Here is a 25,616-nt window from a genome sequence, read left to right on the forward strand (position 1 = left end):
AATAATATGCTATCAGGAAGACTTTTTTGACACTTGGTGCTCGAGCCCACACCTTTTTGTGACGTCACTCGAGACAGACTTTGCCTTGATGCGTAGAGTAAACCATGGAGGAATGAATAGAAGGAGCTCCAACGAAGGGACATCAAAAGTCGAACCTGCGGTACCGCGGTCGTTTAACAACACCTCGTAATCACCGACATACCTTATACAGACAATGGGCGAACTTGCGTATGTGAGTTTGCGCGTGCGCACTTGGTTCTTCACTCAACCATGGTGTCGTGTGTCGTATGGATATAATACAGAAAAACTACTTTTTTGAGACCTGATAAAAATTGTGTACACTTGTGCTCACCAAATCGAAAAACACAATTGAACACCAACCACCCTCGTGTGCTGATACCCAAATTTTGAACCACCGCTAGTGACCGGAAAGTCAAAAAGAAAAGAAAAAATATGCCATGATGTTTAAGTGAAACACCACAAATGGTAGATGAAAACGTGTGTATTCACAATTCTGGTCTCCAATGATTCAACTTTACACGAAGGCAACGGTGCAGAGCGGCGGTACCGCACGTTCTGTACAAAGAAATCTAATCCTGCTCGTTAATCGGCCGTCCAGCTGGAGGTCTCCTATCTTTTTCCACTGTATAGACGGGGGCATTGTCAGGGTATTCTTTTGTTACTCTGCGGTTTTGCAGTTCGTTCGAGCTCCTTCTATTCCTTCCTACATGAGTAAACACACGTGCAAATAACATGCAAGTCCAAGTCATTGAGTTCGTACGTTTTGAAAAAGTTGTTTTCTTGCATTTGTATTGCTGCTGGATGCAGCAAAACAACTACAGATGGTGTCAGTCTGCATGGCTGGTCAGACTCACAAGAGCAATAGTGCCTAGTGGTTCGGTCCAACGTCTTTTTCAGCACTGTGCAGCATTTTCTCTTCAATATCGCGCCTCGATTGACGTCACGAACAGCGCCCTCTCGGGTTGGGGCCTACTCTTAAATTTGTTAAAAAGATAAGAACTAATTTTTTAGAACCTTAGTTAACTGTTCATTCACCTTCCACTCATCAAAACACATATATTAGTGACAAAAGCTTTATTTCGACAAAATACCACTTCCAGGTGACTTTAATTGTTTTTAAACTCAGACTACGTCTTCTTTAAAATTGCAGCAATTCCTTGATAATTTACATTAGTTAATTAGTTTTGTTGATTGGGCGGTGTGTAGTTTGGTGTTGAAAACGACAACCGACGAAAATAACCTTTCAAAAAAGTATGAGTCCAATCGCAGTATATTAAAGAGACCTCTATCAATACAACTGTTTAAGGGTACTGGACCTAACTCGAAGGTATTTTGAGGTGAATCTCGTACATCAAGGTATGAACTCATGTCAAAGCCAATAGTGTAAATAACAACAATTATATAGCTTGGTAGGCTATCCTTACTCACCGCTAAGAAACTGATGCGGAGGAAGCGGCTACGAATGAACAAACTGCAAGGCTAGGAATGGGCACCTTTGAAAATGGAGATAGAAAGAGTGTATGTTTTCTCCAGAGAAAGGAAAACAGAACAGCCCCGAGAAAACCCTTGTGACATAGGAAACAATCTATTATACATGTATTGCCTGTAAATAGGCCAGTAGTGAAAGGCAAGCGCTTTATGCACCCATGTATGTACGTCGATGTAAATATGTGTATTCTCTTGTGTTCTATTTCTCGTAATCAAAAAAGCTAACAACCGAACTCTCGTACAACGAGATCTCTCGTGAAATCAAGACATCATAAATATGTTAATACCTACTCTATGGTCTTCTAATGATGTTGGTAGTTGGGAAAATAGTGACATCATTTCCTGTTAACAAGGTTGTGATGTGGTGGTCATGAGACATGGGTTTTTTCCAGCCAGCGCTGGTGGTTCTTGGGGTATGTCGTGTTGTGTTTACTATTGCTCCAATTGTATACCGAGAATTGGCAGTGAACTGACATTAATACACTCATGACATGGACCTTATTCTATTAAGGGGAGCGACTGAATAATATCACCCATTATACACATCTAGGTTTGCACCAATGCACACTAACTAAACAACAACCCACTTTCAGAACAAGTTGCATAGAGAGGGATCACTATTCATGAAGCTGCCAAGGGCAAGAATTTACCAAATTTGTAAAAAAATGTATTTTTAAGAATACAATTCACTACAAATCTTTCTTTCTACCTACCGGAGATCGTTGACAAAGATCATGCATTTCCTCACATAGGTAGATACCTACTGATCATTTTTAAGCCAACTTAATTTGGAAAAGTATATGTATTGGTGAAAACATTTACAAAACGTTGCCAACTCAGCCTGTAGTTGCAATGGGAATGGCTTTTATTTAAAACAAAAACTATTGGCACAAATTCATGTGACTGACATCATACTACAATGCTGTTGCACTGAGACAACAATGTACTTAAAGTCACATGGAAGTGGTATTTTTTCAAAATAAAGCTTTTGTCACTAATATATGTGTTTTGATGAGTTGAATGTGAATAAACAGTTAACTAAGGTTTTAAAAAATCAGTTCTTATGTTATTTACAAATTTAAGAATAGACCCCGACCCGAGAGGGCGCTGTTCATGACGTCAATCGAGGCAGACTTTGCCTGTAATGCGAAGAGTAAACACAATTGCAAAGTACATGTACGGACCAAAACGTGAGTTTGTACGTTTTTTAAAAAAAAATGCATTGCTGCTGAATGCAGAAAAACACTTTTTGAAATGTACCAACTCACGACTTGGACGTAAATTTACTTTGCACGTGTGGTTTACTATACGCATTGCAGGCAAAGTCTGCCTTGAATGACGTCACAAAAGGGGTAGGCGGTGAGTTGTGACCCCCAAATCAATGTGCCCACATATACAGAGGTTGCAGGTTCAAATCCCGCCCGAATCAATTTCTTTGTTCAGCTCAACATTATTTAAAGTTAATCTAGTGCAATAGTGCATAGGGCGCTGTAAAGCTGCTGCAAATTTAGCTCCAAATTACCTACGCTATAGACGATGTGACCTATGTTTACATTCAAACCGCCCTCTGTTAAAAAAAAAAACACTGTATACGTCATGTTTCGCCGGGCAAAAAGACACGTGGTCATGGTAAGATTGCATACACTTTCTAGCTGGCTGCCAAAAACACAAAGGTTTTGCCCGGCGGTATGCGCGCGAATCATGTTATGGTTTTCGTGTGACGTCAGAGGTCACATCGTCTATAAAAGACGTCATCATTAGTATTGTTATAAGTTGTGGTACACTATAGCCTTTTTGAATGAGGAACTTGATGACAACAATTGCCAACCATTTGCATAATTTTGCAGCATTGTGTACTTCGTAAGTACTGCATAAACCGCAGGTTTTTTTTGGTGGTGAGCTTTATGGCCAGGTTAGACTAAATCATCGATCCATGCGGAACACATCTCAGAAAAATCTTTTTCAATATCCGCCATTTTTAGAGCCACTCTTTTTGTGAACAAAATTGTGCCACAAAATTCCGAACAGGATAGGCGCGTGCAAATGCGCTAATCGTATTGAATTGGGTAAGTACTTCATAAATACAATGTTCAGTCAGTGCATAGGCCTATCGTTAGTGCTTTTTAAAACGGTGTACACAATGGGCCGATGCTCACAATTTAGAAGTTTTATCTAAAAATGTTAACATGTCCCATCATAAAACCACACGCAGGCAGAGCTATAGGCTACGTTGGAAACTGAGGACTGCAGGGTTGCCAATGACCGCTAGTTTCCGGGTTCAGCTGAAGTTTGCCAACATGGCTTGTCGGGTTGTACTTATCGTCATCCTATCTGAGATCTTTGGTATTTCATGTAAGTTCATCTTAATACCGGTCTTTTCATTTGTCCTTTAAACAAGACAAGTATTCATTAATTGCTTCGGCCTTCGGATGGGACGTAAAGCCATAGGTCCCGTGTGTTTTTTATTGTGTATTGTACATACGAGAACTCAGTTGGTCTACTTAAATTGTTAAGAGAGGCGTGCGGCCTATTTTTTCTCTGGTCTAATGCATTAAAATTGCGCCACAACCTCGATTATAAGATATTACAAGTTTAAATGAGGTAAAATAGGTCATACGGTATAGTTCCAAACATATAACTCTAATAGCAGTATAAAACATATAACAAAAATAAAAAAATAAAAAACAATATGTGTGAAAAGTCATGTGAAAAGTAAAGTAAGATTTGTGAAAAGTTCATTCCGAAGCGCCTTTGAGATTTCGCCGAAAATCCGAAGCAAAGTGTCCAAGCAGGAAAATGAATCCCTTAAAAGGAATTCAATGTCTTAGAAACATTAATGACAGTCAAACGCTTCTCAGATTCAAATTTAGGGGCATACAAACTTATTTTAATTTGAAATAACCAAGTTATAAAATGTTTCTTCAAATGCATTATATTTTCGAAAGCTGCTATATGCTGCTAACCGAAATTGTTTTATGGTAATAAGATTACTAAACTTATACATTAAACTACAGAATTTCTAAAAGTTTCTAAAAGCTTCGGAAATTTGCCATTAATTAATGAAAACGTTTGTGGTATTGTTGCAGGCAATGCAGTACACCTGACGATGGTCACACCTACACCATTTGGAGCGGGCTCTTTACCGGTCAACTTCACTTGTTTTCGCAGCAATCCTGATACTAATGCCAGTTTGAGCTTCGGTAGACCCTTCCAGATAGCTATACCAGGATCTTCTATTCGGACAGTTACTACTCTTCCAGTTGGTGCAACAACGTCAACCATCGCTAGCACACCTGCTGCTGTTACACTTAACGCACCCTTAGCCAATGTTGACTCTACAGGGTTGTTTTACTGCGAGGGAACCAATACAGTAATGGTTACGAGGGTGTACAGCATTATCAACGCAGTAACCAGTAAGCACAGACAGTCAGTGTGCATTGAAAACTTACAGCGAATTATGACGCAGAAAAGCCATCATTTAAATGTATAACACAGTTGACTCAGGGTCCTTCTCTTATGAGCTGCATTAAATGTGCAAATAATGTTCCCCTGTTTTACTTTATGTAGGAAAGTTTGAGCCAGCTGATGGAATGGTGACAAAGACTATCAACAAAGGAGAAGATGTAACTCTGTCGGTCAGCTCGGTTAATGGCCTTGGCACTGCTCCTGTATGGCGCAGAATCAGAAATGGAGTCATTGATGGTTTACGCGGTTTGCCTGGTCAGAACACATTTTCAATAACATTACCCTCTTCGGAAGTAATGCATGATGATTTGTACGCTGTGATACAGTCGGGCCAGCCTACCAGCGATAATCATTTCGGATTGATTAGACTCATAGTCAGAGGTACGAACATGTAAACTATGACAGAAATGTTCACTAACCTTATCCCAGAAAAGGCAAACGCAAGCAAGTTTGACAGACTTCAAATTGTTTGGTGGCTGTCATATTACGAAAGGTTAACTGTAATAGTCAATGAGTCATTGCATCTCTTACCATTTTCACCCACCGGGGTAAGGCTATTATCAAAAAAGAAAGCCACAGAGCTCAGCCCCCCCCCCCACAAAAAAAATGTTATAATTAGTACAGACCTGGTGAGGCGAACATTAAATTAGCATGTACAACGTTTTCACTAATTTTGGTATTTGTAATAACGTTATGAATGCTAAAACAATGTTTGTCTCGCTTACACGAAACTATACAAAAAGTACCCAAACCCTTTAAAAGGAGTGGTTTAATCAAATTTTGCTAAGAAACTGCCTGGTGACCAACGCTCAAAGAACCCAGTGGACAGACACGAAGCTCATTGACAAAAGAAGGGGATTTAGTGTATTTTATAAAGTCCCATTAATCTCCACAATGGTACATTTTATCTACATCAATATCTAGTCATATTTATATTGAATAACTAATATGCAATTACTTATCTATTTCCTCGTTTCACAGGTTGCTCAGCTGGTCAATGGGGTCCTCCTGCCTGTACTGGGATATGTAATCAATGCTACAATGGAGGAGTGTGTAATGATGAGACAGGACAATGTATCTGTGCACCAGGATTCAGCGGACCAAACTGTCTCACTGGTAAATGTTTTTTTTTAGCTTATAGTTCCTTTATAAATTATATCAAGCTTTTGAGAAACAGTTTCTATAACGAAAAGTGCATGGATTGTCTTTAAAACAATCGAGATGAAAAGAAGGATGTGCTTCACCGTGTCGTGACAGATCACAACCCAATTTAGAACCAACAACTATCATTCCTTTTTAAATGTTTTACAGCTTGTGGTATGCATACTTTTGGATGGAATTGTGAATTTGAATGTGGATATGGTGAACTTATTTCTACCTGTACGGGTATTCAGTTTGGTTTACCAGATCCCTATGGATCCAGCTGCATCTCTGGATATTCAGGCATAAACTGTGATACAGGTAAGAATACAGCACCATCTATAGTTGAACAGGGAGAGAGTTTGGTTTTCCAGATCTCTTTGATCCAGTTACAGTATCTGGGTATAGCCCGTACAGTCAGTCAGTTTGGTTTATAATACCACATCCCTGCAGATCCAGCCGCGCAGTTTTATTGTGAAACAGGTAAGAATCTAGCCCTATCAAAAGTTGTACAGTTAGTCCGTTTGGTTGTGAAGATCCTTTTGATCCAGTTACTTAATGTGGGTAGAGATTGTGGTACAGGTCAGAATGTGGTCCTATCTATATATAGTTGTACAGGAAGTCACTTTCGTTTGGCATATCCCTAGACATCGAACTTTACTGATTTAATCTGTCAATTTGTCCACAGCCTGCTCCGATGGATCGTTTGGTGCTGGATGTAACCAGGCATGCGACTGTCGAACAGATTTTTGTGATATCTACACCGGTGAATGTCTAGGTGAGTAATAAACAGTTTGTCCCCGGTACGTTTTAAAATTGAAAAGTTAAAGGAACACGTTGCCTTGGATCAGTCGAGTTGGTCTTTGAAAAGCGTTTGTAACCGTTTTTTATAAAATGCATATGGGTAGAAAGATGTTGTAAAAGTAGAATACAATGATCCACACAAACATGCCTCGAAATTGCGTGGTTTTCCTTTTACCTCGTCGACTAACACGTCGGCCATTTATGGGGGTCAAAATTTGGACTCCCATAAATGGCCGACCATGTTAGTTCGCACAGTAGAAGGAAAACCACGCAATTTCGAGGCAAACTTGTGTGGATCATTGTATTCTACTTTTAAAACATCTTTCCAACCATATGCATTTTATAAAAACGGTTACAAACGCTTTTGTTTTGACCAACTCGTCCGATCCAAGGCAACGTGTTCCTTTAGAAAGACTTTACATTCACTTTGAAACGTATATCAACATTGCATGTGCTGTACAATTATAGGCTTAACTGTCATTTACATGCAACGATAACTGTTGAATTAAACAAGGGAATAAAAGGGTAGCGACGAGTACTTTCACGGCCGTTTAGAACAGGCAGGGTCGAATTGCAGTGGGCCTTTATCACACGGCAATTCGACCCTGTTTTAAACGGCCGTGAAAGAACTAGCCGCTACTCTTTTATTCCCATTCATAAATCCCTTTTTGGTTAAAAGGCGTGATAAAGTAAGAAACTCTGTAAAACTTATCCGTTTCCGACGTGCTATGTTTCTACCTCCATGGTATGTGTACATGTACGATGTCCATTGTTGCATTGTTATGACTGAGACGCTGCGTATATTACAGAGAGTTTCCGGTTCCGATCGTGCGCATGCGCGTATAGTCTTGGTGCAACACGTTCTGGTTTTCCTTTCACAAATAGCGCGGCCAACTCACCGACAGCGCCTGCATCGCCCGTAATAAGAAAAGGTCTTGCACAAAGAAAAGCGCGGAGTATCCGCTCACAACCGGTTATAAACACTGGTCATTATCAAAGGTTTAAACACCCCACGTGACGCGCTCTCCACCAAAAGGAACAGCGAAACTATCTGAGGTATTTTAATATGAATTTGTTTTAGAGATTATTCCTTGGTAAGACAATTTGTCTTACTCTGAATAAACAAACAATTCCTCTCAACGATTGCTTGAGTTTTCCAGGGCCTTGTTTATCATGATCTCGAGTAGCGTAAAATTAAACGAGTACTTCAAATGAAGGCAATTTGAATATCGTCGAATAATTATTATCTGCATCTATGAAATTAAAATTGAAATTGAGATTGAAGGCCTAAATCTTTGTTACACTGTTGAAGAATAGGATTTCCCTTAAATATACAGAGCAAAGGATTGTCCGCATGGGCTACAACACAGAGCTACTAGTGTGTAACTGTGTTTATTGTAAGCAAATATACCTGATCGATCCTTCATTGCAATCGTTGTCCTCTCTGTTATACATCTCTTTTATTTTGTCTCCGAAAAAGATAATGTGCGGCTTGTTGGAGGACGCGACGCCTCCGAGGGTAGGGTTGAAGTATTATTCCATAATGGCACATGGGGGACTGTGTGTGACGACCAGTGGGACATCACAGACGCTAACGTAGTCTGCAGACAACTCGGCTTCACCGGGGCAGCTACTGCATGGCAGAGTGCACACTTCGGACAGGGAACAGGTCAAATACTCATGGACAACGTCAACTGCGGTGGAAATGAGCACATACTGCAAGATTGTGTTTTTTCCGGCTGGGGTGTTCACAATTGTGGCCATTTAGAAGATGCTTCCGTGACGTGTGAATCAGGTGGGTGCAATAGACGTATTATCTAATTATTATCTCTTTTTTAAATGTCCATCAAGAAGCCACAATATGTATTTTTTTCCTCGTAATTTGTGAATGTACGACCTAAAGCGGGAGATTAGAAGAGGGATCGCCTGATCAAAGGTTAGCTCTCAATATCTCCCGATTGAAATAGCAGGGTTTTACGTATGTAAATGGAATCTTTAGCACTCGGTCATAAATCAAGTTACTTAAAGTCACCTGGAAGTGGTATTTTTTCGAAATAAAGCTTTTGCCACTAATATATGTGTTTTGATGAGTGGAATGTGAATAAACAGTTAACTAAGGTTTAAAAAAATCAGTTCTTATGTTATTTACAAATTTAAGAGTAGACCCCGACCCGAGAGGGTGCTGTTCGTGACGTCAATCGAGGCAGACTTTGTCTGTAATGCGTAGAGTAAACACAATTGCAAAGTACATGTACGGACCAAGTCGTGAGGTTTTTTTTTCTTTTTCGGCAATGCCGACCAGGTGTATTGCTGCTGAATGCAGAAAAACACTTTTTGAAACGTACCAACTCACGACTTGGACGTACATGTACTTTGCACGTGTGTTTACTATACGCATTGCAGGCAAAGTCTGCCTCGATTGACGTCACAAAAGGGGTAGGCGGAGTCAGCCCCCCAAACAACTCTATATTTTTTTTAAACATATAAATCGTGACAAACAATTACTAAAAAAATTGTTTTATTGTTCGAAAGCATATACTCGTATGTTTGAAAGAAAAAAAAATCTATTTCCAGGTGACTTTAAAGCTGCTAAAAGAAATCTAAACCTGTACGTTAAATACAGATTTGCGGCTTGTTGGTGGAAGCGTCGCCTCTGAAGGCAGGGTTGAAGTCTTCTATGGCGGTCAATGGGGCACCGTGTGTGATGATGACTGGGACATCACAGACGCAAACGTAGTGTGCAAACAACTCGGCTTCCCTGGAGCAACTACTGCGTGGCAGAGTGCACACTTTGGACAGGGAACAGGTCAAATACTCATGGACGACGTCAACTGTGGTGGACATGAAGACACATTCCAAAGCTGTAGTTTTCTAGGCTGGGGTTCCCACAATTGTGGCCATTACGAAGACGCTTCCGTGACATGTGAACCAGGTGGGTACGTGAGGCGTGACAATCCCCAATTCTTGGGTCATTATGTCTATCATTTTATCAAACAACCACAAGAACGAGCCACAACCACAGGTACTTCATGCACAGGTCATTGTACCCTTTCTGAGTAGGGATGCACTTGTGGACATGATAACGACCTTAAAACAAATCTACGTCTACGCCCTATACATGACCATATTACCGCAAAATCATCCTTACCTCGTCTGCATACAAGGTATTACACATTACAACACCTAAAATTTTATTGGAAATTAAAACGTTTCCCTAATTATGGCTAGATATCTTACAGTCAACAAAATCAACACTGGAGCACGGAGAAAAAGTCAGCTATTGACGACTCCCGAAGGAAAATGGAATGTTTGAGAGTCATCGAAAGCGCAAGGCTGTGCATGAATGATCCTAAATAAAAACCTTTGTTTATACCGTTGGTTTTTAAACAATATATCAACTTATAGATACCAATGTGCGGCTTGTTGGTGGAAGCGCCCCATCTGAGGGTAGGGTTGAAATCTACCGTGACTATCAATGGGGCACCGTGTGTGATGACAGTTGGGACATCACAGACGCTAACGTTGTGTGCAGACAACTTGGTTTCACTGGTGCAACTACTGCGTGGCAGAGTGCACACTTTGGACAAGGAACAGGTCAAATACTAATGGACGACGTCAATTGTGGTGGGAATGAGCAAAGATTGCAAGAGTGTGTATTTTCGGATTCCCACAATTGTGGCCATTCAGAAGATGCTTCCGTGACGTGTGATTCAGGTGGGTGCAATGCAAATGTGTAGTATCTTACAATCCTGTTGTCATGGGTTTTCAGTAGGATAACAGGAAAAATGTTCACAATCAAAAACTAAATGATTTTTTAAAATCATCTATCCAACCGTTACAATGACACTTGCACTTCATCGTGTGTTGAAATTTTAAAGGTTTTAATTTTACGTTGCGAGACATATAGTCCACCATTTCCAGTGCTAATGCATGCACGACATTGGAGCGACATCAAAATGTTTTCAAAAATGTTAGTATTTTATTGAATATTTAGACGCTAGTATGGCGTGCAAAACAAATCAAAAATATAATTCAATTACTATTAGTAATTTTAATTACATTTTTGTCCTAAGTCCTTAGTCCTATGGCGACTGGATTAGAATCCGGAGATACAACAAGGCATGACAGTAAAACACCCCACCCCCTTGAAGCACAAACACTTCATAACAAGCTGTTTACCCCGACTTCAGACAAGAAATGTTTGGTTTCAGGGGATAAGAAACCAATCTGTTATATTTTATATTTAATTTAGATATATTATTTATTACGTTTACAAGAATGTATTACAGTCTGCAGTTAATCAATCGTTTTATATTGTATTATTTTCACTTAAAATATTTTCCCCATATTGGCAGCCATAGAATCCCAAAAAGCAACCACATCGCTTAATCTATCTAGTGACTAAAGGAGAATGAAACTTGAAATTTGTTTCGAACTTTCAAGGCTGAAATATGTTTCTTTGACTCATATGAGTGTTGGCATAATAATGCACTAGTGATTTATACCCACAATTAATCATTTTATAAATGTTTCGTATGTGTGAATGTACGACCTAAAGTGAATAAGATCAGGAGGGATCACCAGATCAAATCTCTCAATACCTCCCAATTGAAATAGGAAGGTTTTACGATTGTAAATGTAATCTTTAGTTTTCGTACATAAATTTTGTAACTAAGCGTCAGCTATCAAAACAATTTAAACCTATACCAATACATATAGTTGTTCGGCTTGTTGGTGGAAGCGTCGCCTCTGAAGGTAGGGTTGAAGTCTTCCATGATAGTCAATGGGGCACTGTGTGTGATGATGACTGGGACATCACAGACGCGAACGTTGTGTGCAGACAACTTGGCTTTAGTGGAGCAGCTACTGCATGGCAGAGTGCACACTTTGGACAAGGAACAGGTCCAATACTCATGGACGACGTCAACTGCGGTGAAAATGAGGACAGCTTGCAAGATTGTGTTTTTTCCGGCTGGGGTGTTCACAATTGTGGCCATTCAGAAGATGCTTCCGTGACGTGTGAATCAGGTGGGTGCAGTAAGTGTAGTATCTTCCATCACAAAGCCAAAATAAATATATTGTTTCGTATGTGTTAATGTACGACCTAAAGTGAAGGTGATCAGAAGAGGGATCACCAGATCAGAGGTTAGCTCTCAATACCCTCAATAATCTTTAGCACTCGGGCATAGATCAAGTTACTATCAGGTGTTAAAAGAATCTTTCTAAATCTGTAACATTAAATATAGATTTGCGGCTTGTTGGTGGAAGCGTCGCCTCTGAAGGCAGGGTTCAAGTCTTCTTTGGTGGTCAATGGGGGACTGTGTGTGATGATGAATGGGACGTCACAGACGCAAACGTAGTCTGCAGACAACTCGGCTTCACTGGAGCAACTACTGCGTGGCAGAGTGCACACTTTGGACAGGGAACAGGTCAAATACTCATGGACGACGTCGGCTGCGGTGGAAATGAGGAAAGATTGCAATATTGCGTTTTCCGGGGCTGGGGTGTCAACGACTGTTTCCATTCAGAAGATGCTTCGGTCACATGTGCAGGTGAGCGTGAGTAGAGTACTAGTCCCCAAATCTTGGTTCCTTTGTCCAACAATTAAGTACGAAGTGGATTAAGGTTATTAACACACTTACTTTGCCGAGTAGGTTAGCTGCATCATTCTGTAGAGCTAAAAATGTTTATAGAAGTCGTATCAGAAAACACGACCATAATACCATTTGACGATCATTATGATGTCAGCTGCAAAATGGTTTTACAAATTACAAAACCTAGAAAGACTTTCTGAAAATTAAAAAACTTCCTTCATTATGGCTGCATATCTTTAGAGTCCGCAAGATCAATAGGCCTAGTGCAAAGGACCAGCAGAGAAAACACCAGCTATTAACAAACCCTTATTTAATTTGATTTGTAAACATTCTATCAACATAAAGATACCGATGTGCGGCTTGTTGGTGGAAGCGCTCCATCTGAAGGCAGGGTTGAAGTCCTCTATGGTGGCCAATGGGGCACCGTTTGTGATGACTTCTGGGACATCACAAACGCAAACGTTGTGTGCAGACAACTTGGCTTCAGTGGAGCAGCTTCTGAATTCTTACTATCAGGTGTTACAATAATCTTTCTAAATCTGTAACATTAAATATAGATTTGCGGCTTGTTGGTGGAAGCGTCGCCTCTGAAGGCAGGATTGAAGTATTCTATGGTGGCCAATGGGGCACCGTGTGTGATGATGACTGGGACGTCACAGACGCAAACGTAGTCTGCAGACAACTCGGCTTCACTGGAGCAACTACTGCGTGGCAGAGTGCACACTTTGGACAGGGAACAGGTCAAATACTCATGGACGACGTCGGCTGCGGTGGAAATGAGGAAAGATTGCAATATTGCGTTTTCCGGGGCTGGGGTGTCAACGACTGTTTCCATTCAGAAGATGCTTCGGTCACATGTGCAGGTGAGCGTGAGTAGAGTACTAGTCCCCAAATCTTGGTTCCTTTGTCTAACAACTAAGTAACGAAGTGGAATAAGGTTATTAACACACTTACTTGGCCGATTAGGTTAGCTGCATCATTCTGTAGAGCTAAAAATGTTTAGACGTATCAGAAAACACGACCATAATACCATTTGACGATCATTATGATGTCAGCTGCAAAATGGTTTTACAAATTACAAAACCTAGAAAGACTTTATGAAAATTAAAAAACTTCCTTCATTATGGCTGCATATCTTTAGAGTCCACAAGATCAAAAGGCCTAGTGCAAAGGACCAGCAGAGAAAACACCAGCTATCAACAAACCCTTATTTAATTTGATTTGTAAACATTCTATCAACATAAAGATACCGATGTGCGGCTTGTTGGTGGAAGCGCTCCATCTGAAGGCAGGGTTGAAGTCCTCTATGGTGGCCAATGGGGTACCGTATGTGATGACTTCTGGGACATCACAAACGCAAACGTTGTGTGCAGACAACTTGGCTTCAGTGGAGCAGCTTCTGAATTCTTACTATCAGGTGTTACAATAATCTTTCTAAATCTGTAACATTAAATATAGTTGTTCGGCTTGTTGGTGGAAGCGTCGCCTCTGAAGGCAGGATTGAAGTATTCTATGGTGGTCAATGGGGCACTGTGTGTGATGATGACTGGGACATCACAGACGCAAACGTAGTCTGCAGACAACTCGGCTTCACTGGAGCAACTACTGCGTGGCAGAATGCACACTTTGGACAGGGAACAGGTCCAATACTCATGGACGACGTCAGCTGTGGTGAATATGAGGGAAGATTGCAAGATTGTATTTTCGATGGCTGGGGTGTCAACGACTGCTCCCATCAAGAAGACGCTTCGGTGACATGTGAGCCAGGTGGGTCTGGTTTTTGGGCAATCAGGTGGTAAGGTTGGAACAAAATGATTTCTAGTACAAACTTGCATTCCGTTGAGATTCCCCTCCAAATAAAAATGGGTTTTAAATTTGTTTACATCGTATGAATTGAAGAAGAAATGATGTAGATGCATAACTTTATAATAGGTTACGTACGGATCTGTATTCACGAACTGCTGTACCTGTAATTTCCTTATTTGTTCATTCTGCATGGCTAACAATTTTGTTTTTTAACAAAATACTTGAAGTAAATTGCTCCTGCGGATAACATTATGCAATATTGTTGACCGCTTCAATTTTGTGCAAGTTGGGAATTGTTATAAAACGATCGTGATTAAAGAATCAATTAAAGTGATTTTAAATATAAAATAATTATAATAATAATAACACAGCATTTTTAAAGTGCATCTTAAAGGCAGTGGCCACTATTGGTAATTACTCAAAATAATTATTAGCATAAAACCTTTCTTGGTGATGAGTAATAGGGAGATGTTGATTGTATAAAACATTGTGAGAAACGGCCCCCTCTGAAGTGTCATAATTTTGAGAAAGAAGTAATTTTCTACGAATTTGATTTCGAGACCTCGAAGGTCTCGAAATCAACCATCTAAACGCACATAACTTCGTGTGACAAGGGTATTTTTTCTTTCATTATTATCTCGCAACTTTGATGACCGATTGAGCTCAAATTTTCACAGATTAGTTATTTCATGCATATGTTGAGATACACCAACTGAGCAGGCTAGTCTTTGACAAATACCAATAGTGTCCACTGCCTTTAATCTGTAACATTCAAAGGCGCTGGTCAAAGAACAAGAAGAAAATTTCACTCAATATCTGCATAGGCTAATCTGAAGAGATGGGTTTTAAGAGAGTGTTGGAATCGAGAGATGTCATGTGTGTCCTTGAGATGTTGAGGCAGAGAGTTCCAGAGGCGGGGTGAAATGTTACTGAATGCCCTGTCCCCATAGCTGCATAAACGGGTCAGAGGAACATAGAGCATGCTGCCAGATGACCTCAGACCAGGTCTGACACTACGGGGCTGAAGCATGCTCTGTATGTAAGAGGGGCTAGTCCATGGAGAGCCTTGGATGTCAGAAGGATGATCTTGTATTGAATTCTGAAATGAATGGGTTACCAGTGGAGATTGTGTAGAAAAGGAGAGATGTGTGAAGATATTTTGGTACCTGTCAGTAATGTAGCTGCGGCATTTTGGACAGATTTAAATGACATTACTGTAATAAGTGCTCCCGCTCAAATAAAATCAAATATTGTTAATCTAAATTATTTCTTTCGTTTAGCCGATACCCAGGCACCAACAATATTGGGTTGTCTTGAACCTATCGATGTCAACCTACCGATAGGAAACAGCGATGTTGCCGTCTCATGGATTGCGCCATGGACACCTGAAACTGGATTAACTAACACCCAAACTCATCAACCTGGATCTAGATTTACAGCTGGAGTAACCACGGTCATATACACCTTCACTGACCAGGCTGGGAATCAAGCAGTATGTACTTTTACTGTAACGGTATCAGGTGAGTAAATACCAGGTTTCTCATTGGGCTGTAGTATAGACCAAAGACGTGACAGCTTTATTATTTCTACACTAGTACGAATACAAGATAACTATCATCGCGCACGATATCTAAAAAACTACCAGGTACCTACACGATAGCTTCTACCTCCATGCTTTTACACACAATCAAAGCCACCGTACATACCCGATTGACTATGGTATGTGTTGTTAAGCACCACAGTTGTTATGAACATACATGTACATGATAAGTGGCCATAGATTTTATAGATGTAAAATGAACTACGTTGTCGCAGTTTATGCATTGTTTTTTTTAACAAAAGGTTTAGAGTTTCTTAGTTGGCGAAACCAGAAGGTCGAGGCAGTCAAACGATCAAATTGAGCACTGACATGCGCAGCATTACACATCTTGAGTAGTGCATGTAATATTAAAAAAACAAGTGAAAATCACGTCTTTTTTTAAATGTTAATGAAGCCAGACGTTAATGAATTTGCTTGCATATACGCGGTTACAAAAAGTGTTGATATGTAACAAAAGGCATACGTAGGCATAATAATAATTCCGATCGTTTATAGTGCACCATGTGTGTCAAGGATGAAACCCCTGGCGCAAAAACAAGAACTCTGCTCTAATTATACAAAAAAGACCAAAGGTCGAAGAAGATAGGTACTGAGTAATGTCAAATTTCTTTTTTCCCCTTAAATACAATGAAGCTCCACTTGAACTCAGTCACAACCCACTGGTAGTCCTCATATCACCTACGTCAGCTAGAGTAACGTGGCAGGCATGGAACGCAAATGACGGAGATGTAGGAGACGGACCGGTTGTTGCATATACAGTCTACGTTAACCCACACAATGGTTCCTCCTGGATGATTGCTGGCAGAGTGTTAGTAACAGATCCATCACAAGCATCGTACAGCTTTCTGATTGAAAACTTGCAGCTAGGAGCACTGTACGCAATAAGTGTAGCTGCAGTAAGAGATGGTGAAGGAGGGGAAGGACCGAAAAGTCTTTCGACTGTGATCCAGACCCAACTGCCAACGGAAAAACCAACAACTCAGGGACCTACAAATGCAGGTATTTTACCATAAAGGTGACTCACAAAGGGTTCACAACATTAAGACCGGATGGCAACAGCCATATAGAAAGCAAAGTGTTTTAAAACGGAAAACTACTTTACTTGTGTTCCATTCGTTAACAAAAAATGTAAACTAAATTAGAATTTAAGAAGGCAATTCTGATTAAACCTAACGGTGTGGGAGACTTCCTCGAAACATTCAAGGTATGTTTGTTCGACATTTTGCAGCATTGTTTGTCAGCAATTTAATTTAGTTAAAACACCTTACTTGAAGTTTTATGAAAACACACATTGGTAATATTTTGGTTTTAATATGTATCGTTCGTGTACAGCACCGGTTGTAGGCACCCAACGAGGATCGAAAACCTTTGTCATTGTTGTCTGTGTCGTCATTTTCGCCCTCATTCTGGTTTTGGGGTGCTCGATTTTTATCTTCCGAGTACGAAAGCGAAAAAGGAGGCAAAATCCCGATGGCCAGGAGATGGTGGTGAGTTCGAAGATGGTTCGGTATCAATTTCGGTGTCGAGCTTTCACTGTAATTGCATTTTAAATAAACTTATAAATCTCGTTTAAAAATCACACTTGGTACTAACAACCCGATTTGTTTTTGTTTCCATCTATAGGCCTGTTACGAAAATACAATTATTTGCAATGGTAAAGGCGAAATGCCGACCGTCTCTCAGACTGTTAGTTTCGCAGAACCATCAGTATATGAAGTAATAGCAATCAAATCTTCCTCATCAAGTGGAAGTGCTGGTTTTCCTGCATGGGCCAAGCCATGGAGTGTCTCATGGGGTGATTTGATGGTTGGAACCAGAGTACTTGGAGAGGGTCGTTTTGGTAAAGTGCAGCTTGGTGGAGTGATGATTGATGGGGAAATTAGCAAGGCAGCCATCTATCAAATGCACGGTAAGAATACATCGAGGACTTCAAATCGGTTTCACTCTTAATGTCACTGTTCGGTTTTAAAGAAAACTTTCGGGTGGTTAACTTTCCACTTCTCTAAACTCAGTGTTTATTTTTGTTTTGTTCGTAGAAAATGCGTCCCCGACCGAAAGGAAGATTTTCCTGGACGAGTTCGGATCCATGGCTAAAATTGCACGTCATCCCCACGTTGTCGGGATTCTTGGTGCCTGTGATCACGAAGGTAAATTAAATTTTGGGCAGAATGGTTCTTCTTGTTTTAAATTTTTATTTTGCACGCGGGGATCTCCTTATTTGACATAAGATAGTAAACGAATAGTGCCATTCTTAAAACGTTTATCCATTCCAGACACTTTGTATGTGGCTTTGGAGTACTTACCCAACGGTGACCTTCGCTCCTACCTGAGGAAAGCTCGACACGTGGATGAGGATAATAGTCAAGGAGTTCTGTCTTCCAAGAAGCTGATTCAGTTCGCTTTGGATGTGGCGAAAGGAATGAAACATCTGGCTGCATCTGGGGAAAGTATCAGTTCTATTACAAAATGAACTATAAGATGGAAGAGCATTTACCATTCAAAAATAACTTCCACAGACCGCCATTAGCAAATATAAATTTAAATGCTTTATATCAACACCGACAAGTTTACGGTTTGATAGCCGCGAATGAGGGTCGTAGTATAAAATAGGAGCTTGTTTCAAATTGAATCGAAATATCGTTCAATGTGCAAAGTAGTGTTCGCTCTAATAAAAAACTCTGCTGGTCGAAAAATGTCCCTGAATTGTTTTGATACAAATTTGTGTTCTTCCTTAACAAAATACTACATTAATAATATTTGGTCACATTTTACAGATGATACATCGTGATTTGGCAGCAAGAAATATTCTCCTAGACAACAACCTCAATGCCAAGATTTCCGACTTCTGTTTGGCACGAGGGGAAGACATTTATGTGCAAATGTCAAAGGTATATAAAATATTAATAGTATAGTACATAATGGGGGGTCAAAGGTTTTAAGATGATCGGGGCGATGAGGAGGATTGAGCTCCTTCCCATCCTTTGAAATGTCCCATAGGATCAGCGTCTCAAAGAGCCTCTCCTAATTCAAACTCCTATCTGCCCAGCTTCACGTGCCGACCCCTGTTGCTAACGGTGGGCAGAGGTGTGAAGGCGAATTTCTGGCGCCTTAAAACCAGAGTGCTCCGGGTAGCCATGGGAGGTACTTCACCTAGGAGAAAGTCACTCTGATTTCAAACTCGGGTGGGTGGGACTCGTAACCTTGGTTGGCAGCCCACCCAGGAAAAGCAAAACTCTGCTTTCAAACCCTAGCGCCTCCAGAACTGTCTGGGTTATCAACAGTAACCGATCACCGTCATCAGCACTGGGTAGCAGCAGTGCGCTCGGACACCAGTCTTAGCACTGGCACCACTGCGGGATGGGAGAGACGTGGACACCACCCATTCTTTGTCCGTGAAACCACGAATAACGTGAAAGACAAGACAAGAAAGTACGCCTGGTTAAACAAGCTTCCCGCATTTCCTCGAGACCCCGCAAGGATGTGCGACTACCTCAAACCAAAAACGGGAAGGGTTCAAATCGAAACAAAGTAGACCAGTAATTTATGACGTTGCCAGCCTAAACCCAGTTCTCACTAACGGACGGCTGACAACTGAAGTCTCTACCACTGGAAGAAACCTTAGAGATGAACCAATCCAAATGCGCTGCCTGCGCAAAACCCTGAACATCTCCTGGCAAGACATGGTTCGAAATGAAGAGGTGTGGAGGAGAGCGTCAGCTGGTGGTAACTCACCAGAGTTGATCACTTCCCTGGTTTGGCCACATAGTGAGAATGCGAAAAAACAGACTCCCAAAATGCATTGAAACAGTAGCTGGAAAAAAATAGTGGGGATAGGCCTCCGATGAAGTGGGAAAATGACATCATCATGAACAGCGCCTTCTACCTGTAACATCGAAGAGCGCAAGATAGGCAAGAGTGGACAAAGACAATTCGTGGAGCCAACGCAACGTCTTGCGGGACACGGTGCAATATTGATTGATTGACAGAATCACACTTTATAAAATAATTCCTAGTTTTCATTAACAACTATTGTCCAATGTTTCACTCTTTCAGACTCGTGTTCCTACTCGCTGGTTGTCTTTGGAGTCGTTGACGAAAAACACCTACACCTCAAAGACTGATGTGTAAGTGTTGTAAACTCTTTTATTAGATCATTTGCTTAAGACAAATGATTTAAGGACAAATTAAATAACTGCAAATATTACAAACTCAATGAAGATTATCATGACACAATTTTTAATTTTTTTGTATAATTAACGGCTTAAATGTTTTTTCCATCTCACTATTTCATTATAGATGGTCCTACGGAATCCTTCTCTGGGAAATTGCAACTCTTGGTAAGAACCAAACTGAAATGTTAGATTTTAATAATTCAATGTTCTTAATATAATGAGAATGTTATCAATTGAGTAATGGGTGGTTTACTTCTTTTCTCGCATAGGTGGGACCCCATACGCAGGGATTAAAACTAACTTCATAGTGTCAAGACTTGAGCGTGGCTACCGCATGCCTAAACCGATCGACTGCGGTGAGAAAACGTAAGAACCTACACGATTCTTTGACGAACAAATGTAACCTCCTGTCAACCACATTTTAAAAAGACTTTCATCCAAATTAGTGTATTAGAACAATTTGTGCTAGAGCCTACGCTGTGTTGACACACAGTTATGATGTCATGTCAGCTGATATTTAAGAAATAATTTATCCAAATGAATGTGTGATTATGCTATTTGTTTATATTAACTTATTAATGTGTGTGGTTTTTTTTAAGTTATGATTTGATGACCCAATGCTGGCAGGAAGATCCAGGTGATCGACCATCCTTCACGAAACTTGTGTCAACTCTCATGACTATGACTACCGGAAACACTGACCAGGTTCGTATTATATGTATCGGACCAGAATGAGAATAAACGAGGTGTTTTGGCATAAGTTCATGAACACATTGTTAACTGTTTGTGTACCGGACTTGTTACGCGAGACTATTATTTTAAATGCAATTTGGTTGAAACCAACTTCATTACATGTTGGTAGTACAAATGATACATTATGTAACAGACTGTTGTGACATCCGACTGGTGAATGATTTTAGAGAATGCCTGGAATTGATCCTAAACATTGCCTGGAACTGGTCGCCTTTTTAACAAAACTTCCTCCGCAAAAGGTAAAAAGCTAGTCTACAGAGTGAGTTTAAAAACTTATCACAGCAGCTTTGGTTTACAGTGAATTCGAATATATTTGTCCAAGTTTGCACCTGCCAATCGAGACAAGCAACACGCATTGTTGTTTCGTCACTGGAATACTGAACTGTAAAAAAATTGTCATAATGGTAAAACAGAAATGATACTCTTACTTTCAATTACTTTAAACGCAGGTATTCATGAGGACGAGCTCAAAGGCCGAGGAGAACGATTATATGGACATATATCCGGATTTTGATGACAACTGAAACTCAAACAGAATTGGTTCAAGTATCCGCCGATAATTGACACAAGGAGCAAATACATTAAGAAATTGTTACATCAAGATTAATTATGCGGTTCAAAGCCTAGTCATGTAATGCTGAAGACTTTTCAGGCAAAACTTTGTTTTTAATGTTGCATAACTGCGTTATATTTTAAGCAGATGTACTCGTAAATTGACATCTGCAGTTTAAACGAAAAGAGTGATTCATTAGTCGGGGGTCATCATCTCGTTGTAAAATATAACTTCAACTGCATTTTTTATCTTGGCTAGAATCAATCCTATGTTAAATATTAATCTCCATTAATTATACAGACATGTTGAATACACAGACATTTAACAGACATTACACAGACCCATTTTGACATTAATTAAATTGCTCCTACTTTAATAATGAGATTATCAATTGGTGTATAATATCAATTTAATTTTGTAATGATGTATTAAGAAGTAAAACAGCTGATTACACAGACATGTTGAATACACAGACAATTAAAAGACATTACACAGACCCACTTGGATGTTAATTAAATTGCTCGTAGTTTTATAATGAGGCTATCAATTGGTGTATTTTATCATTTTAACTTTGTAAAGAGGTATTAAGAAGTATTGTTATTTTATATATAAGTTGTGATACACGAAGTGTGGGCCTTGGACAATACTGTTTACCGAAAGTGTCCAATGGCTTTAAATATAATTTCTATTTACGGTTGCATCTGCCAATATGAGACAAACAAGCATTATGACATGTCTTCAATCGTAGATTGACATGTAAAAAGATGGCCATTTAAAATCACATTCAATTGATTTATTATAGCAGACAATAGAATGATTTCAAGAGCAGACATGAATGATTATGTGGACGTATATCCATATTTTCATGATAACTAAAACTCAAACAGAAATAGTTCTAGCTTACATTTTTGCAAGAGGAGCCAATATTTAACGTTAGAAAACGTTGCAAACATTTTAAATTTGTTGTAAAGGTAAGTAGCTTGCTCTTTGTGAACGATTTAGTCATATCAGTCAAAAGTCTGTTTTAGCCGCTGGCTGGCATGTGTGGCCAGTGATCATAAAGACACAACCTAGGAAGCGGCAGCCAGTGGATCACGTAGTGAATCTATTATCGGCAAGATTTTCCAGATATGTTTGAAAGTTGTCTACTTTTTGTGTATAATTTTGCAGGTTAATCACTGCATTATTGAAAAGGAACTGTTTGTAATAGTCGACTTATTATGTTATTATTATGTTTACCATTTGTGTTAAAATGTGTGGCTTGCTTGAATTAGAAAACTATGTTATTTGGTAGATAGTTTATATTTGCTAAATAGGAATTAAAAATGCTACAGTATACACAGTTGATGTATTGATCCTGTTGAGAATAGTGTCTCCCTTAAGGCACAACTTTGTGTGTGTTTTCAGTATAAGAAACCGAATCCCACTTGCTTTTGTTTCAACAAGTATTAATTCCACAAACCTTTCTTTCAATAAACCAACATTTGATTCAGAACTGGACTCATAAAGACGACAAAAACTCAGAAACGAAAAATCCCAAGCAATACAAAGACCCATTGTATTGAAACTCAAACATGGTTTCGAGGCGCCATCTATACTGTATCAATTACAGCCTTAATTTGTATGGATCAAAACACTCTGTTTACACAACAATGTTGTAGCATTTGTAACTCAACTCAGTTGTTTTATCCAAAATGGCTGTTGGCACTCATATAGGTAGTTATCATTGTATTAAATAAGTCCAGTGGGCGGAAGTATTTTTATACATTGTAGATGACGTTACAGATTGTTTTTTTAGTACTGTCCAATTTGTAATGGATACACCCTGTTTCGTTATAAGAAGATGTCATTGGGTAATAATCATGTTTAACTGTGAAACTTTTTCGAAATGTTATTATCACACGGAATGTATATTTACGTTATTTACAAGGGTTCCAATTGAAATCATAGGTCTAACACAATGTCATCTGTATAATATGATAAAACATAAACTTCACAATGAAAAAGTTTATGGCAGCAGAACATGTATGCAGAACAAAAGTTCACATGTTCACAAACAGCTGTTTTCTGGAAATACAAAAATATTGACTACTATAACTACATCAGTGGTCCCATGAGCGTTCTACTTCCAATTATTGTCAGTGTTTGTTTTGTTTTACCAAATACACATGCTGTGCCTAGACGTCTAGAAACCGGGGATATGCTGACTTTCTTACCCCGAATCCTGTTTTTCGTATCCTTTAAAGTCCGATTAAATTCAAGATGGTGCCTAAATATTTAGTTGAGAGACACGAAAAGAAGGCTGTCCTCTATTTAAAAAGGAAGAGCGTTCACCACAAAACACAAAAAGCAGAATCAATCTGAAGTTCACATAATATCCAGTATTTAATTGAATACTCCTATACAAATTACAAAATGCTAAGCACAACAGTCACTTATTAAGGGCAAAAGGTCAACACAACACGAGGTTTGTCTTACACCAGTTTAGAATATTTCTATAACATAATGAGGATTTAAATACAGAATGATACTCACAGATAGTTTTAGGAGCTTATCCCTCACAGACATGGTTATTGGAGCATGGTCAGAGCCTACAAAATCAAGAGAAATAATAACATAACTTGAAGGTGTTCTCTCTTCCTCATAGCACAAATGAAAAAGAAAGTGAGTCTAAAGGTCGTGACCCGAACGTTTTACTGTACAATATGCTAATCACAAAAGCTAAAGTTGAACAGTTGAAACCTCACAAAGTTCACAAAAATTTAGTCAAAAAATGTGCTTGTCGCTTTTAAAAGGTTTTATTGACTATAGTAGTCTGGACACTGACAAAACACTTCGGCGAAATGTGTTTATATGTTATGTAAATAATTTTGGGAAAAGGAGAGGGACGTTTGTTGAGCTAAATGTTTAAAAGGTCGTTTTCTAAGCAATAGGTTTGAAATGTTCAAAATACTTCTTTATTAGTTAACAATAGGACCAGGTATCGTAGTCTAGCGGTCTAGGGTGTTGAACTCAATTTCTGTAATTAAAAGAATGGGGTTCGAATCCTGGCCTGGTCACTCGCGACACTTGTGTCTTTGAGCAAGGCACTTTATTGTTACTGATCTCTCCAACCAGTAACCAGTGATAGTCTGGCATCTTAACCTTAGGAATATCAATATTTTCACTCGTTTAAGTCCAGTAAAACTGGAATAAAAATAGACACCGGCCAGATGATGGGAACATAGTATATTTTATTATTTATTTTGTTTTCGGAAAAAGGGGTTCAAACCAAAATTTAAAACTCATAAATTATAAATGCTGTTCTCTCAAAGCACATTATAATCCAAACTGTGAAATAAGATATTGAATTAACGTTTAAAGATGCTATGTCAGATTTTTGGCCCCAAACATTAAAATATAGATTTTTTTGACTGAATGGTATTTCAAAGAGTACCACCCGCTCTAACGAAAAAAAGTTTATCTTTTACTTTTAATGGTTAGGAACCATGACAAAAACTTAAAACGTTTCTTATAAAACACATAAGAATTGGTCACGTGATATACTGTCGGGATCCCGACAAAAACTCATTTTAGCACTTTATTTCACCCCTACTAATAATTGGCGGACTTTTTCGAGCAATGGCTCAAATGAAAGCATGTAACTTTCTCGACCCCCATCAAAATACCTATTGAATTTTAAATCAAAATTTGTGGGTCAAATCGGCCAATAATCTGACCTAGCATCTTTAATGGGGTGGTGTATGTGGTTATTTTGGTCAATATTAATTGGTTTTACAGATTATTCTAATTATAGTTGATTGTGTCGTTAAATAAACATTACAAAATTGTTTTTTGGTAACAAAACAGTTTATACATAAACTGACAAACCTGTAAAAATTGTGAAAACTGATTATACCTTTTGCACGACATCGAACATAAAACATAAAACGCTCAACTGAGCGATAAACTCAAAACGGGAAATTAGATGTATTGGTTTCTCATCAAATAATATGACATTTCAGAAAAACAATATTTAGACCGTGTAAGTTTTATGTAAATGTGTGATCTTAGACGAAAACCATTTCTGTAAATGCCTTTAATATTTATCTTCTTAAAAATGATTAATGCCGTAACATCAAATATTGTGGTGTATTTGGATCATTGTGCAGGTGGCTTAAATGTGTATTAAAATAATGCTATTCAAAAAAGTAAATGAGTTCACACTCCATTTTTCCTGA

The 25,616-nt window shown here is 39.1% G+C and overlaps 1 protein-coding gene across 1 annotated transcript; it reads left to right on the plus strand.

Moving 5' to 3' along the window:
• Positions 1-3,273: 3,273 nt before the first annotated feature.
• Positions 3,274-25,539, plus strand: LOC139946456 (uncharacterized). Its single transcript, XM_071944121.1, is given in 27 exon segments — positions 3,274-3,369; positions 3,722-3,861; positions 4,596-4,922; positions 5,077-5,355; positions 5,956-6,090; positions 6,286-6,435; positions 6,803-6,892; positions 8,399-8,713; positions 9,542-9,850; positions 10,324-10,632; positions 11,638-11,946; positions 12,165-12,470; positions 12,858-13,016; positions 13,019-13,375; positions 13,971-14,279; positions 15,599-15,838; positions 16,552-16,917; positions 17,251-17,405; positions 17,542-17,827; positions 17,955-18,065; positions 18,192-18,360; positions 18,692-18,806; positions 19,972-20,042; positions 20,215-20,255; positions 20,360-20,456; positions 20,690-20,795; positions 21,293-25,539. Coding segments are annotated over 27 exon segments (5,388 nt in total). The 5' UTR covers positions 3,274-3,307; the 3' UTR covers positions 21,368-25,539.
• The last annotated feature ends 77 nt before the right edge of the window (positions 25,540-25,616 follow it).

Source organism: Asterias amurensis, chromosome 13 (assembly GCF_032118995.1).
Source record: "Asterias amurensis chromosome 13, ASM3211899v1".
NCBI classification, from domain to species: Eukaryota; Metazoa; Echinodermata; class Asteroidea; order Forcipulatida; family Asteriidae; genus Asterias; species Asterias amurensis.